This window comes from Hyperolius riggenbachi, chromosome 2 (assembly GCF_040937935.1).
Source record: "Hyperolius riggenbachi isolate aHypRig1 chromosome 2, aHypRig1.pri, whole genome shotgun sequence".
In the NCBI taxonomy this organism is placed as follows: Eukaryota; Metazoa; Chordata; class Amphibia; order Anura; family Hyperoliidae; genus Hyperolius; species Hyperolius riggenbachi.
In genome coordinates this window covers 22403374-22418931 of record NC_090647.1, presented here as the reverse complement: position 1 = coordinate 22418931, position 15558 = coordinate 22403374, and the positions used below count along the sequence as shown (strand labels likewise).

General features: G+C 46.9%; 1 protein-coding gene across 1 annotated transcript in view; it reads left to right on the top strand.

Moving 5' to 3' along the window:
• Nucleotides 1–15558, top strand: part of CLPB (ClpB family mitochondrial disaggregase) — a 178032-nt gene that overhangs the window by 4499 nt on the left and 157975 nt on the right. The window contains exons 3-4 of the mRNA XM_068266561.1: nt 1085–1171; nt 12502–12605. Of these exons, the coding sequence (XP_068122662.1) occupies nt 1085–1171; nt 12502–12605 (191 nt within the window). The remainder of the gene's footprint in view (nt 1–1084; nt 1172–12501; nt 12606–15558) is intronic.

Below are 15558 nucleotides of genomic sequence, written 5' to 3'. Positions count from 1 at the left end.
TACAGTCCAGAGAATCAACCACAAAGACCATTCATAAATATGGTTGTTATTCTAAAGCGGTATAAAACCCTGACATAATATTCAATAAAAACATGTTTCCCTACTTTTTATATACCAAACAATTATCATATTTGCTTTTCTGCATAATTATTATTCATTTAGAAATTATACATTCCCAAAGTACATTTTTTTGCTGTGAAAGCTGACGTTGCATTTTATTCATAACTGCTTTATCCATCTTCTAACGTAAGCAGAAATGCTTTCTGATGCTTTCTGATTGTCTCACTGTCTTCAGGAGAGTTTGCAGTGTCAGAGAAAGGTCTGTTTACATTTCACACTTGATACAATTAAACACAAGATAACATCTCCAGGTGGATTCCTCCAGCTTTCCCTGCAGGGGAGCTTCTAAGGGCCCGTTTCCACTGTTGCGACGCGATTTCGCCGGCATTCCGACGCTTGTAAAAACGCATGCGGATGCGTTTCCGCATGCGTTTTTACCCGCGGTTTCGCGTGCGATTTCGCATGGCATGGTGCCATGCGAAATTAACCATGACACTGCCAGGGCAAAATAACATTGAAAAAGGTGCGAAATCGCACGCGAAATCGCGGGTAAAAACGCATGTAACAAACGCATGCGTTTTTACTATTAAATACATTAGCGGCGATTCGCACGGATTCCCGACGCAGGCGAATTCTGTGGGTCCCGTCGTGCAGATTTGGCCCGCCGCCAAATCGCTCCCGCACGCCGCATATGTGGAAACAGCCCCGGCCACTTCAGTGTAACAAGCGAATCCGCATCTCGTCGCCGCATGCGGATTCGCTATGGTGGAAACAAGCCCTAAGTCCTGTGTGTAACCCTTTGAATGCTGTTCTAGTAAAAAAAAAATGCTGGTTGTATATAATATGCTGTAAATAATCTATTAGAGCAAAGAAGGAATTCTGGGTTTCATTCCGCTTTAAGTGAAAATAGACAGAAAATCCCAGCATCAGGCCCAGAGGCTCAGCTCTTGTCACGTGACTGCATGGTCATGTGACTGTCAGCTGCTGCTGGATGAAGTGTCCTGACTGCATCCTCTTGTTTCAGGTTACTGCGGGAGAAGGTGGACCCCAACGCCCGACACAAGCTGGGCTGGACCCCCCTGATGGTGGCTGCCATGGGGAGAAATCCGAGGTAAGCTGCATGCAGAGGGGTAGCAGTAGGGATACAGAGGCTGTGACTGTACTGGGGCCCCTGCAGTAGAGTGCCCAGCCAAGGCCCGCCTCCATGCATATCGTATACAGCTTAGAAATGGACCAATCCAAATCATCAGGAAGTGCACGTGATTGGCCCCATTCCAATCTGGTTACAATTAAAGAAACACTGAAGCGAAAAAAAAATATGATATAGTGAATTGGTTGTGTACTATGAATAATTACTAGAAGATTAGCAGCAAAGAAAATATTCTCATACTTTTATTTTCAGGTATATAGTGTTTTTTTCTAACATTGCATCATTCTATAATATGTGCAGATTACACAACACTCAGCATTCAAAATGATTCTTTCAGAGCAGTCTGTGAAGTAATGACCTCTCCTCTAGCAGAGGAAAAGTAAATAGTCCAGGAACAGTTGAGATAATTAAAGGGGAACTGAAGAGAGAGGTATATGGAGGCTGTCATGTTTATTTCCTTTTAATCAATACCAGTTGCCTGGCAGCCCTGCTGGTCTATTTCTCTGCAGTAGTATCTGATTAAAACCAGAAACAAGCATGCAGCTAGTCTTGTCAGATCAGACTTATTAGTCTGAACCACTGCAACACCTGATCTGCTGTATGCTTGTTCAGGGGCTATGGCTAATAGTATTAGAGGCAGAGGATCAGCAGGGCTGCCAGGCAACTGGTATTGTCTAAAAGGAAATAAACATGACAGCCTCCATATACCTCTCTCTTCAGTTCCCCTTTAAAGTCAGATAACAGCCCTCTCCACAACTAATTTAGTCGGAGAGCTTAATGGCTTGTTTGCATAGAGATAACAACTGGAGTTTCTCAACTCTTCCTGTACTGGAAACCATTAGACTGATGTATCTGATCTTAATGTTTTATTTCTTAGCTGTACTACACATACAAATCATAATATCATCATTTTTTTTTTCGCTTCCGTGTCTCTTTAACATTGGCTTTGCATGCAAATCGGAAGTATTTGCTTTTTTTGATCTTATTTGTTAAAGTGAACCCGAGATGAAAATAAACTGAGATAAACAATTATATTTATCCTCCTACTCCTAAAAATGACTTTATTAGATATCCCAGGGTTTTGTTTTATATTTACAAAATGGGTTGCGTGTTTTACCGTCTCTAATCAGTGGCAGCCTATTAAGTGTCCCAGAGTTAGAAAATGGTCAATAGTTCATGTATTTTATCTCTCCCTGACCTCAGAAGTTGTATTCTGCCAGGAAAACATTTATGGCTGTAATTTGCTTATCAGTGATGTTTACCATATTCCCCACAAGCTACCGACAAGACAGAAGCTGTCACTTGCATGCCTAGAAATTAACTCTCCCAGGCAGCAAAATAAAACAAAGCAGCCTGGTTATTATTGTGTTAGACACTGTATATACACATGTTTATCTCCTCATGTCACGTCACCTCGGGTACACTTTAACAACATTGACAACAACCGAAAATAACTCTTTATATTGTAAACTTGGTTTCCGCCCAAATGTAATTGTAAGTCACGCGACTCATTTCTTGGCTTCAATTTACCAAGACCCGTTCAGTAAAAATGCCATGTTTGGTAATTTACCTCATGAAGTAAAAAATATTTTTGACTATTCACGAAGGTTTTCACGCATGTGGTAATAGTTTGGTGATTTACCGAAAAACTGAGAGATTACCTCGTGCGGTATCATTCGGTATTTGATGGATTATTGCAGTGCAGGGAAAATGTATGAAAGATGTGATACAGATAGCGTTTATTATACTGAAAAGTACAGAGCAAGTCCAAGCTGCACAAAAATGAACATACCGTAAAATAAAGATCAGTCAAAACTGTTAGCATCTTGTCAAAGGAAACCTTTAGGCTAATTTCACACCAGGACGTTGCGTTAGAGGGGGCGTTAAGGTCGCATAACGTCCCCCTAACTCAACGCCTGGTGGTCCTGGATCTGGACGTCAGAGTGAGCCGCGTTGTGCAGCTCACTCTGGCGTCAGTGATGCCGTGATGCGCACTCTTGTGCGCATGCAGCATCACGTGGTCCCGCCGGCCAATCACCGCACAGAGCGGCCGCTCCAGGAAGTAAACACTGCACGTCACAACGTGCAGTGCATATTAGTTAGCCATGTGCCTGGCCGCTCTCCGCTCCTCCACAAGATTACTGAGCATGTGCAAGCAGTCTAACGCGGCTCAGCCGCGTCCAAAGTACTGCATGCAGTACGTTGCCTTGTGACGCAGCGTTACAATGTAACGCAACGTCCGCACTGTGAACAGCCCCATTGATTTTTCATTGCTGTGCGGTGGGCTGCGTCACAGGCTGCTCTAACGTGCGCCTGTAACGTCCCACTGTGAAACCAGCCTAAAGGAACAAACTGGCCCCAAATTGGTACTGTTTTGGCAGGGTGTGGAGTCGGAGCAATTTTGGGTACCCGGAGTCGGAAACGGTGGTTTCATAAACGGAGGGGTCTGATGATTTTTGTACTGACTCCACAGCCCTGCACCTTGGGAGAGGAAAGCCCCGCCCTCCTCTGTCAGGCCGTTCCTGGGCTGACCTTGGCGCAAAACTATCTACGGGGGCTTGTTGATGGTTCACTCGTGCGCAGGAACATGGACCAGCTCAGGCTTGACTGTTTCCGCTGAAGCGATGAGCAGGTCTGTGCTCCTGCGCAGGTGCACTGCAGCCACATCAGTGCTGGAACGGCCTGGCCAAGGAGGACACAGAGGCCTCCCCCTCCGAGGTATTTTACGTTTTCTAACATCACAGGTTTACTGCCGCCATTTCAAATTACTACACAATAATAATGATATTGCGCTATTGGGGAAATATGTTTTTTATTATAAACTTACTTATTTTCCTGAGTAGTTTAGGTTCCCCCTTTTCTCTGCTCTGTTTCCTCCCTCACCGAATGGCTGTTGGTTACCGGCAGCTCCAGGCTGGAGATACTGAACGTCCCGCTTGTGTTACCACAGACTCTAATCTTTATGAAGGAATACCTGAACAGCTCGGGGTGACCCAGAACCACTTGGGAAGTGAAAGGGGCTAAAAGATACCGAAAAGTGCTCCCTCCTTAAAGAGAATCTGTACTGTGATTTTTCGGCTTGTGAGCTACTTTCAAAAATTAGCAAGTCAAAATGATCTACCGGTACCTATGTACAATTTTAGGAGCACAATTGTATAGGATCTACCCTGAAGCCCTTCGTGATCTACCAGTAGATTGCGATTTACCTAATGGGCACCCCTGCTTTACACCATTTGTTCTGGATATGCAGCCTGGCTTTCAGGGGCAGAGAGTGAGGATTTGCATATTCAGCGGTGATGCATTGTGGGAAACCACAGTTGCTCACTTGCAGCTAAATTATCGCAAAAACCTTCCGTTTTTAGAAGGCAAAATTACATTTGAATGAAGATTGGAAAATGTAAATCAATGTCTCTGATTAGAAAAAGATGTGCAATTTTCCTATACAATTGTTTTTTTTTTTTTTTTTATGGAAAATCAAATGTTTTTGTTAAATACATGTTAAGATATGGAGCTTTTCCACAATTGTAGTGCTAGTTTGTGTCCGGAGAGGTGGATATAGCAACCTCCATGGGTAGAGTTCTGCCTTATGTTAAAGATCTAAGGCTGCGCCTCTGTCTTGTTCCCAGGGTGCTCACCAGGCCCTGTCCACTAAAGTTAACAAGAGCCCCCTCGAAATGTTTGCTGTGCCCCTTGACCGAGTCCAATCCGCCGTCTTTGAAGAAATCCAATTTCTGGTCAAGGCCTCGAACAACCTCCGCTCTGCTGACTTTTGATGTTTTCTCTCGGTGTCGCAAGTTCATCAGTGATAAAAAGCAGCCAAATGACTTGGGACAACACAAGATTAAGGCCTTCGGGTGGGGACAATAGGTGGATATCCGCTTTTGGGCCGCACGACCTGAGCCCCCGTGTGCCGAGTTCGTGTGTGGCACAGCGGTTTGACTGGATGCCATGACAAGCTCAATGCCACCACACCTCCTTCAAGGTCATCGCTTAAGAGGCCTTCTACAACGCCCTTGTTGGTTTAGCTTTCATGTTCCTGCAGCCGTTCTGATACTGTGTTCAGCCGCTGAGAGGGGAGGACAATGGCCGCCCGCTGGACTGTGAAGGTTGTTGACTCTGGCTAATGGCCACCAGAGCATGAGAAGTGAGGAAAGACCAAAAGAGGAGGAAGTCATAGAAACTGCACAGAAGCATCTCAACCTTCCAGCAGGTCCTATTCCGGCCGGGACAAGTCAATACTTCCACTTTCATATGTCTCGCTGTCACAGGACCACAAGGTGTGAAGTCTTAGCCTAAGGAAATGAAGAACGTAGATCTATACAAATCCACTTACTTCCTCCATCTCTCTCGACACTCAAAAAAGCACCAAACACGTTTATTCGATTACCGTCGCCGGCACGCTCCCGTCACTCAGAATACGCTTAACACGTTCATTTGCAATGAGAGGAATTGTCCTCTTCAGCTACTTCCCATCTCCAAATATAACAAAGGACGTTAATTTCAGACAAACAGGAAATCTCCATCCCAAACCGTTCCTGTTATTCAACGGTCCTGTTTCTGTTTGTAAGTCCGCACCGTAATTATAACAGATGGAAAGTGGATAAGCATTGCAGGGAACTCGGTCACTGACTGCTAATGAAATTGTTGTCACTCAATCGAGATTGTAATGTAGAACCTATGAGGCCTGCGTTACATAGTAGACCGTGTAACATAGGAGGCCTGCGTAACGCAGGAGGCTACTTTTCATAGGACGCTACATTACATAGGAGGCTGAGTTACATAGGAGGCCTGCAGAACATAGGAGGCTACGTTTCATAGGACGCTACATTACATAGGAGGCTGCGTAACATAGTAGGCTGCAGAGCATAGACCATGTAACATAGGAGACTGAGGAACATTTGAGGGCTGCGTAACATAGGAAGCCGCGGACATAGGAGGCTGCAGAACCTAAGACGCCATGGATCTCACAGGCTGTGGAATGGAAGTCGGCACACTGGCATGATCTAGGCTGGGGGTCAGGAACCTTTTTGGCTGAGAGAGCCAAAAACGCCACATATTGTAAAATGTATTTCCGTGAGAGCCATACAATATGTTTCAAACTGGGACAGTGCGCATGCGCAGCAGAGGGCTCATGCTCCTGTTTCCATGGTTATGTTTATAAGTTGATCCGTCGGGCAGAGGAAGTGTCCGACACATCTTCAGCATCTCTTGGGTTTCAGCAACATCAGCAATTTCACGAGAGCCAGACAGGAGAAATACAGACTAACAGCTTGTACAATTAGCTAGCTAACTGGGGGAGGGGGGGGGGTTCACTTTGTAGGACGAGATCCCCGCACTTTGGCCCAATAGGCTGCCTGTCAAGTGACAGGCAGCCTATTGGGCCAATCAAAGTGCAGGGATCTCGTCCTACAAAGTCACTGGACCTGACAGGATCCAGAGTGGGACAATTGGAGCAGCTGTTTGTTTTGGGGGTAGCCCAAGTAAATTAGTAGTGAATGCCACAGCAGTAGTGTGCCTACTTCGATAATTTCACTTGCGCTGCCACACCTAAGCTGCGCTACTAGAGCAGTGTTGCTTAGTGAATCAACCCCTAACTGTGAGCCAGATGCAGCCACCAAAAGAGCCACATTCGGCTCCTGAGCCATTGGTTCCCTACCTGGGATCTACCTGTATATTCCTGCGTATAAGACTACTTTTAACCCTTGAAAATCTTCTGAAAAGTTGGGGGTCGTCTTATACGCCGGGTGTCATTAATGCCGGGTGATACGCCCTATCCTGTTACCGCCTCTCAGATCTCCCTGCTGAGGGAGCGCAATCTATTCTTCCATACAGCTCTGATAAACAGGTAGACAAGGAGAGCTGACCAGTCTACTTAAAGAGAACCCGAGGTGTGTTTAAAGAATGTTATCTGCATACAGAGGCTGGATCTGCCTATACAGCCCAGCCTCTGTTGCTATCCCAAACCCCACTAAGGTCCCCCTGCACTCTGCAATCCCTCATAAATCACAGCCGTGCTGTGAGGCTGTGTTTACATCTGTAGTGTCAGTCTCAGCTGCTCCCCCGCCTCCTGCATAGCTCCGGTCCCTGCCCTCGTCCCTTCCCTCCAATCAGCAGGGAGGGAAGGGATGCAGGCGGGGACTGGAGTTCTGCAGGAGACGGGGAGAGCAGCAGACTGACACTATAGAGATAAACACAGCCAGCTCTGACAAGCTGTTTGTCAGCAGCGTGGCTGTGATTGATGTGGAATTGCAGAGTGCAGGGGGACCTTAGGGGGGTTTGGGATAGCAGCAGAGGCTGGGCTTTATAGGCAGATCCAGCCTCTGTATGCAGATAATATTCTTCAAACCCACCTCGGGTTCTCTTTAAGGAGAGTTGACCAATGCAACAAGTCAATTGACTATATACTGGGTAACATATACAGTACAGCACCAGTATCTGTTCATACACAGCACCAGTACATGATTTTTATTTTTTTTTATTTTAATTTGGTGTGCATTGGAAGAGGGGTAGTCTTATACGGCGAGTATGTCCCAAACTCTATATTTTAACTGGAAAAGTTGTGGGGTCGTCTTATACGCCGGAATATACGTGTCTGCAGAGTGCGGGAATGTGCCCGTGCCTAGGCAGTATGTCCTATAAGCACACATGCTGTAATCACATGCACTGAACACTTAGGCAGGGAGCGCACTTTATTTTTTGCTACATGTGGAAAACCACCAACGCATTCGTCATTAACGCTAAGGGCCCATTCGCACTTAAAAAAGCAAAATGCTGGCGTTTTGCATGGGAGATTTTTCCGGGATAAACACGGAAAAATTACTGGACAAATTGCGTTCATTTCGCGACCGCCATCTGCGCTTTAAGCACCGTATCGCGATCACTCCGCAATTGTGGCAAAATGCTGAAAGTAACGCATTTTTAGCGATTGCCGCTAAGCACGCATCACCCGCGGTCAGCGGCAATCGTGGCAGTGAGATCACTGGCATAGGGTTAACCTTGCACTAGCGGTTCGGCGATTAGCAGAAATCGCCCGCTAATCTTCCTAGTGTGAATAATCCCTAATAGTCTGCTCGGGAAACCGTATTTCTCAGGGGACAATGCCAACTTTCGAGTCTGACTCTTCCTCAATACAGAGAATATCTGATACTGACTCTGAGTCACACAATAATAAATTGACTCCAAAGACACCGAAAATCTCACCTGGTCAAAACAAATCCAGGAATTGGGGACAACCATTAAGGCGGCTATTACTGGACACCTCCACGGCCAGGACAGTGTATATACGGTCATTGTCATCATTCAAGCTGCCTATATGGCCTATGTACTATATAGCCATGCTTTCCCATTGGAAAAGGACTATTTATTTCACTGGGAAATTTGTTGTGTTAAAGAAAACAGACTTTATTTTTCTTCAAAATCCTATGGTTTCCAGTATTTGTGCCTGGTGATGCTGTATATATCCGCAGATGACCTGAAGATTGCAGAGTATATAGTGGAACACCACTAAGGATACCGCTTTCTCTGAGAACTTCCCAGTTGGGTTATATACGTATCCATAGTCTCCTGCAGCGTGTTCATTAGCCACTTCAGCACCACAGGGTTTTTTGCTTTAAAACCAGAGCAATTTTCACATTTCAGCGCTCCTCCCATTCATTCACCAATAACTTTATTGCTACTCATCAGATGTAAATGATCTATATCTTGCTTTTTTGCTTTTAGCAATTATGTTATTATCTGTGCATTTTAAAGGGAAAAATGAGAAAGAAAAAATACACTATTTCTCCATTTCCATCCACTATAGTTTTCAAATTAAACAATGTTACCATAGGTAAAACCCACACATTGTATTTGCTAATTTGTCCTGGTTATCTCAACATTTAAATAATGTTTCTAGTACAATGTATGGCGATAATATATTAGTTTCTGGTTTGTGTTTTTTGTTTTCTCATTGTACTCTATCAGTAATTAAAAGCCCTTATCTTCATGATTAACAGTAATACACTCTCATGGCATACAGATTTTAACCTCCTTGGCGCTTTGAGTCCTATGGGAGAAAAGCGCTATAGAAATGTTATTGTATTGTATTGTATAACGTAGTTCGGGGTAAGCCGCCGGAGGGTGCCGCTCAGGCCCTGCTGGGCCGATTTTGTTTAATTTTTTTTTTTGCTGGACGCAGCTAGCACTTTGCTAGCTGCGCCAGCACCCCGATCGCCGCCGCTATCCAGTGCGGCGCGCGGCCCCCCCCCCCCCCAGACCCCGTGTGCTGTCTGGCCAATCAGTGCCAGGCAGCGCCGAGGGGTGGCCCGGGACTCCCAATGACGTCCCGACGTCAGTGACGTCATCCCGCCCATTGCCATGGCGACGGGGGAAGCCCTCCAGGAAATCCTGTTCTTTGAACGGGATTTCCTGATCGGAGATCGCCGAAGGCGATCGAAGAGGGCGGGGGGATGCCGCTGAGCAGTGGCTATCATGTAGCGAGCCCTGGGCTCGCTACATGATATAGAAAAAAAAAATTAAAAAAAAACTGCTGCGCTCCCTCCTGGCGGATTTTTTTATACCGCCAGGAGGGTTAAAAGCTAAGTCCCTAGGGTAACTATGTATTCTCTTTTCAATGCTGTCACTTTTGTTTTTTTTACAAGTATTGATTTGGGTGTACAGAGTACATGAAAATAACAGTTTTATTGCTTTTCATTCAGTTTTCCGGTAAAAAAAATCACATGACTTAGCCGTCAGTTGTCAAACCTCACAAAATCTATTCTCTCACTTGTCACGGTTAAACTGATACCCTATATACATAATCAGATAGCTTATTGGGCATACAGCACACTGTTTACCACAAGTACGCCTATCTACTCCCCTGAGCTTCAGATGAAGTTTTGTGGGGAGTAGATAAGTGTAGCAAGGGAGGTGAAGTGGTTAAACTGAAAAAATGCATAATGTTTGTAACATTTTTGTAAAATTTATAATTTCAATTGTGTGTTTTTTTGTTTTTTTTTTTGTTTGGAATGGAAAAATTAAAAGTTGAAATATAACTATAATAAAATAACTCATTGACTTTAACCACTTGCCGACCGCACACTCATAACGTGCGTCGGCAAAGTGGCAGCTGCAGGACCAGCAACGCAGTACTGCGTCGCCAGCTGCAGCCTAATTAATCAGGAAGCAGCCGCTCGTACGAGCGGCTGCTTCCTGTCAATTCACGGCGGGGGGCTCCGTGAATAGCCTGCGGGCCGCCGATGGCGGCTCGCAGGCTAGATGTAAACACAAGCGGAAATAATCCGCTTTGTTTACATTTGTACGGCGCTGCTGCGCAGCAGCGCCGTAAGGCAGATCGGCGATCCCCGGCCAATCAGCGGCCGGGGATCGCCTCCATGTGACAGGGGACGTCCTGTCACTGGCTGCACAGGACGGATAGCGTCCTGTGCAGCCCAGATCTCCCGGGGGAGCAGGTAGGAGAGGGAGGGGGAGGATTTCGCCGCGGAGGGGGGCTTTGAGGTGCCCCCCCGCAAAATGCCAGCCAGGAGGAGCGATCAGACCCCCCCTGCACATCATCCCCCTAGTGGGGAAAAAAGGGGGGCGATCTGATCGCTCTGAGTGCCCTTTGATCTGTGCTGGGGGCTGCACAGCCCACCCAGCACAGATCACCTAAAACAGCGCTGGTCCTTAAGGGGGGGTAAAGGGTGGGTCCTCAAGTGGTTAAAAATGAAACCCCAGGACCAGGAACTGTCCGTTTATTGCGACAATGCTATTGCATTTAGTGGGGAAATATTCTATTCATTTGTCTTAAAAGGCTTCTGTAAGGGCTAGGAAGGAAAAGAGATGAACTTACCAGGGGCTTCTAATGGCCCCCCGCAGACATCCTGTGCCCACGCAGCCACTCACCAATGCTCTGGCCCCGCCTCCGGTTAACTTCTAGAATTTCAGACTTTAAAGTCTGAAAACCACTGCGCCTGCGTTGCCGTGTCCTCGATCCCGCTGATGTCACCTGGAGCATACTGGGCAGGACCAGTATGGTCTGTGTCTGCGCAGTACGCTCCTGGTGACATCAGCGGGATTAAGGACATGACAACGCAGGCGCAGTGGTTTTCAGACTTTAAAGTTGGAAATTCCAGAAGTGAACCGGAGGCGGGGCCGGAGCATCGGTGAGTGGCTGTGCGGGCACAGGATGTCTGCGGGGGGCGGGAGCATCGGTGAGTGGCTGGGCGGGCACAGGATGTCTGCAGGGGGCGGGAGCATCGGTGAGTGGCTGGGCGGGCACAGGATGTCTGCAGGGGGCGGGAGCATCGGTGAGTGGCTGCGCAGGCACAAGATGTCTGCGGGGGACCACTAGACCACTTTTTGCCCCTACCCCCCTACAGTAGTCCTTTAAGAAAATGTATCATTTAATTTCCATTTCCTCCATCGTCAACCCCCCCCTTTCCTGATTTAGAAATTTTTCCCAGTCGTTAAAGCGAAAGAAAATCATAATAGGGCAAAAGACCCACCTTTTCCTTTTGTTTGATTCAGACATAATATAAATCCCAACCCTTTTTTTTTTTTTTTTTTTCAAATTTGTTAGTTCTGGTTCCCTTTAAGCAGATATGTTCTGGCCACCAGCATCAGACATGAAGGGTTAATGGCAGACCGGAGCCCTTCCTGGGACCGCGGGGTCGATCGGACATGGATGTCCGTGAGCATGTCCTGGGGCTGGTGGTCATGGCCGGGCGTCCCTGTGTAGAGGGGGCTTGGTTGAGTGAGCCCAGCTGCCGGTGGGCCGCAGGAAGGTGTCCCAGCGATCGTCCTCCAGGCAGCGGCCGCCTCCATTATTTCCTGTCCGCTATGAATGTGTACAGCGCATGGGATCAATACATCCATCCCGAGATCTGACATCCGCTTATCAGTAATCGCCTCATTACCACTCTAATTCATGGCTGACAATACAGCCCTTTCCGCGTCGCCAGAATACGCTCCGAGGCTCTCGTCTCCAGCGTGTCGGCCAGGACGGTGGAGTCAGTACAAAAATACTCCCAACAGTTTATGAAACCTCCAATCAGTTTTATACAAAAAAAAAAAAAAAATGGGATAATCGTTTGTTTTTCGTGATCGAAAAAAGATTAGTTTTGACTTTCATTCGATTTGACCGATTATAAAAATCAGCAACTTGATCACCGATTGATAAAAACTGAATATTCAGTCAGATTTCTTATCGCACTACAGATTTCCACATTGCCATATGATACAAAAGATTTATGGTATATAAAGTAATCTCGTCCTGTTACATCATCATTAATTGTCCGATCCTGTCCTCGCAGCATCATCCGGACCCTGCTGAAGGCCGGGGCGGATCCCAACCTTGGGGACGAGTTCGCCAGCGTGTACGAAACCGCCAAAGAGAAGCACATGCACTCCCTGGAAGGTAACTGCTATTGTTTTCAATCAAAGATGATTGACCAAACAAAGATGGCCGCCGGTGTATAATGCTACTGAGGATTGCAAAGAATTCCGTGCAAAATGGAGATAAAATCGTACGATTGGGTAACATTAAAGCACCACAATCGTGAAAAATTTGTAAAAATGTAAAATGTCTTCATATACTAATAAGCAGTACATTTCTCCCAGACTGAAATGCACCATAAATTACTTTTTTCTTATGTTAACCTTCCTGGCGGTAAGCCCGAGCTGAGCTCAGGCTATGCTGCGCAGCAAGATATCTCAGCCCCTGGTGGGGCAATTTGCTCCATTTAAAATGCTGTACGTGCAGCTAGCACTTTGCTAGCCGCACGTACAGCTTGATTGCCGCCGCTCTGCAGCGATCGCCCACACGCAGCGGCAGAAGAGGGCCCCCCCCCCCCGCCAGAGCCCTGCGCTGCCCGGACCAATGAGTTCCGGGCAGCGCTATGGGCTGGATCGGAGGCGTCTGACGTCAGGACGTCGGCTGACGATCGTCGCCATGGCGACAGGAGAAGCCAAACAGGGGAGCGCATTATATTTATATATGTTTGCTATTGATGCCGGCGACGATCGCACTAGAGGGACACATGCGCCCTCTAGTGGGGTTTCATGTAGCTACCACTCTGGTAGCTTTACATGAAACAAATTTTTTTTTTTTTTAAAAAGATTTTTGCCTATATGGCAAAAAAAATTAACCGCCAGGAGGGTTAATGTCACTTGCAAAAGGCATAAAAATCTGACAGGTTTCAGACTAGTCCATCTCCTCATGGAGGATTCTCAGTATCTCCTTTATTCTTTGCAAAAGCATCCCCTGGATACAAAGACTGTGTCCAACTTCCCAAGTCGTTTGCACACTATTTCAATAGTTGGACTGAGCAACTGCCATTTATTCAGAAGGTACTTTAAAAAAAAAAGAAAACTCTGAGAATCCCCCATGAGGGGATGGACTTGTCCAAAAACTAACGTTGTCCCTTCTCTGTTGTCTCACTTATTTTCATGCAGAAATGAATGACCATCGACATGGCTGCACTTTCTGCGTTGGGATGATAATGGGAATGGATTTCCTGTTCCTCTCTCCATTGTCAGCGATGGCCACTAGGCATCATGGGAAATGTAGTCATGTGTCCAGCCGCCACCCAAATTATGGTGGTTTTGTTGCGGCACCCAAATCCGGCACAGCATGGGTGTTGAGCGGGTGCCGGAATGACTTGCTTTGTTCAGAGGAGCCTGAGGAACTCGTATAGAACAAATGCCTGATGGGTGCACTCCTTTTCAAATATGTATTCAATGTATCAGGAGGAATACCAATGTTTTGTGACCCCCCAAGGGCCTCTTCCTCAGGAATAATACTGAAGCAGTTATCAGCATTGCATAGGTACGAGTGTATTACTTTTGCAGGCATGATCTGGATAACCATTTCATTATTCGGGCTGCCACCCACAGGAGCTGCTTTAGTCATGCTTAGGAATCGGCATTGATCCTAAATGTGCTAGACTAATGAAAGTGAATGGAGGGGATTCCACAGCTGCGATTTGCCCCGAATCCCAATCGTGGGTCCTGCAGCATTTTTCGAGCCTTTGCACCTCAATACAAAGCATAAGATCGCTGCAAAATCGTTTTCTAAAGGCTGTACACAGCGATTTTGCTGCGATTTTACTATCCAGAACTAAAAAAAAAAAAATTGCTGTACAACTGCTAGCATTACATTAAAAATCACATTAAAAGCGCAGGAAATCTCTGTGTGAATAGTGACTGTGGTTCATGACCTCTAGAGGGCCCCACCCCTTATGCTTTGAGAAAGAGGCCAGTGGAGGTCACGAAATGATGGTCTTTTTCTCATTTTCTTGAATTTTCTCATTTATTGAAAGCAGTGCCGACCGCCTCTTGCATGTAATGAATGCCACAGTCTGTGGTGGTATCAGCATCAAAAAGACTTTCAGCACCCTACATCTCTTCTTGTCCAGTTAGCACCTTAGGGAGTTTTTAAAGTTGACCACAAGGTGAGAGGGATATGGAGGCTGCCATTTTTATTTCCTTGTAAACCATACCAGTTGCCTGGCAGCCCTGCTGATCCTCTGCCTCTAATACTTTTAGCCATAGCCCCTGAACCAGCATGCAGCAGATCAGGTGTTTCTGATATTATTATCAGATCTGACAAGATTAGCTGCATGCTTGTTTGCTGGTGTGATTCAGACACTACTGCAGCCATATAGATCAGCAGGGATGCCAGGAAACTGGTATTGTTTAACAGGAAATAAATATGGCAGCCTCCTTATTCTCTCCTTGGGTTCCTTTTAAGGGAACCTTAACTCTCTAAAATAAAAAGTTTCACTTACCTGGGGCATCTACCAGCCCCCTGCAGCCATCCTGTGCCCTCGTAGTCACTCACTGCTGCTCCAGTCCCCCGCCACCAGCTAGTTCTGCTTCTACCAGCCCCATGCAGCCATCCTGTGCCCTCGTAGTCACTCACTGCTGCTCCAGTCCCCCGCTGGCAGCTAGTTCTGCTTCTACCAGCCCCATGCAGCCATCCTGTGCCCTCGCAGCCACTCACTAATCCTCTGGTCCCCCGCCGCCAGCTAGTTCTGCTTCTACCAGCCCCATGCAGCCATCCTGTGCCCTCGTAGTCACTCACTGCTGCTCCAGTCCCCCGCCACCAGCTAGTTCTGCATCTACCAGCCCCATGCAGCCATCCTGTGCCCTCGTAGTCACTCACTGCTGCTGCAGTCCCCCGCTGGCAGCTAGTTCTGCTGCTACCAGCCCCATGCAGCCATCCTGTGCCCTCGTAGTCACTCACTGCTGCTCCAGTCCCCCGCCACCAGCTAGTTCTGCTTCTACCAGCCCCATGCAGCCATCCTGTGCCCTCGTAGTCACTCACTGCTGCTCCAGTCCCCCGCCAGCAGCTAGTTCTGCTTCTACCA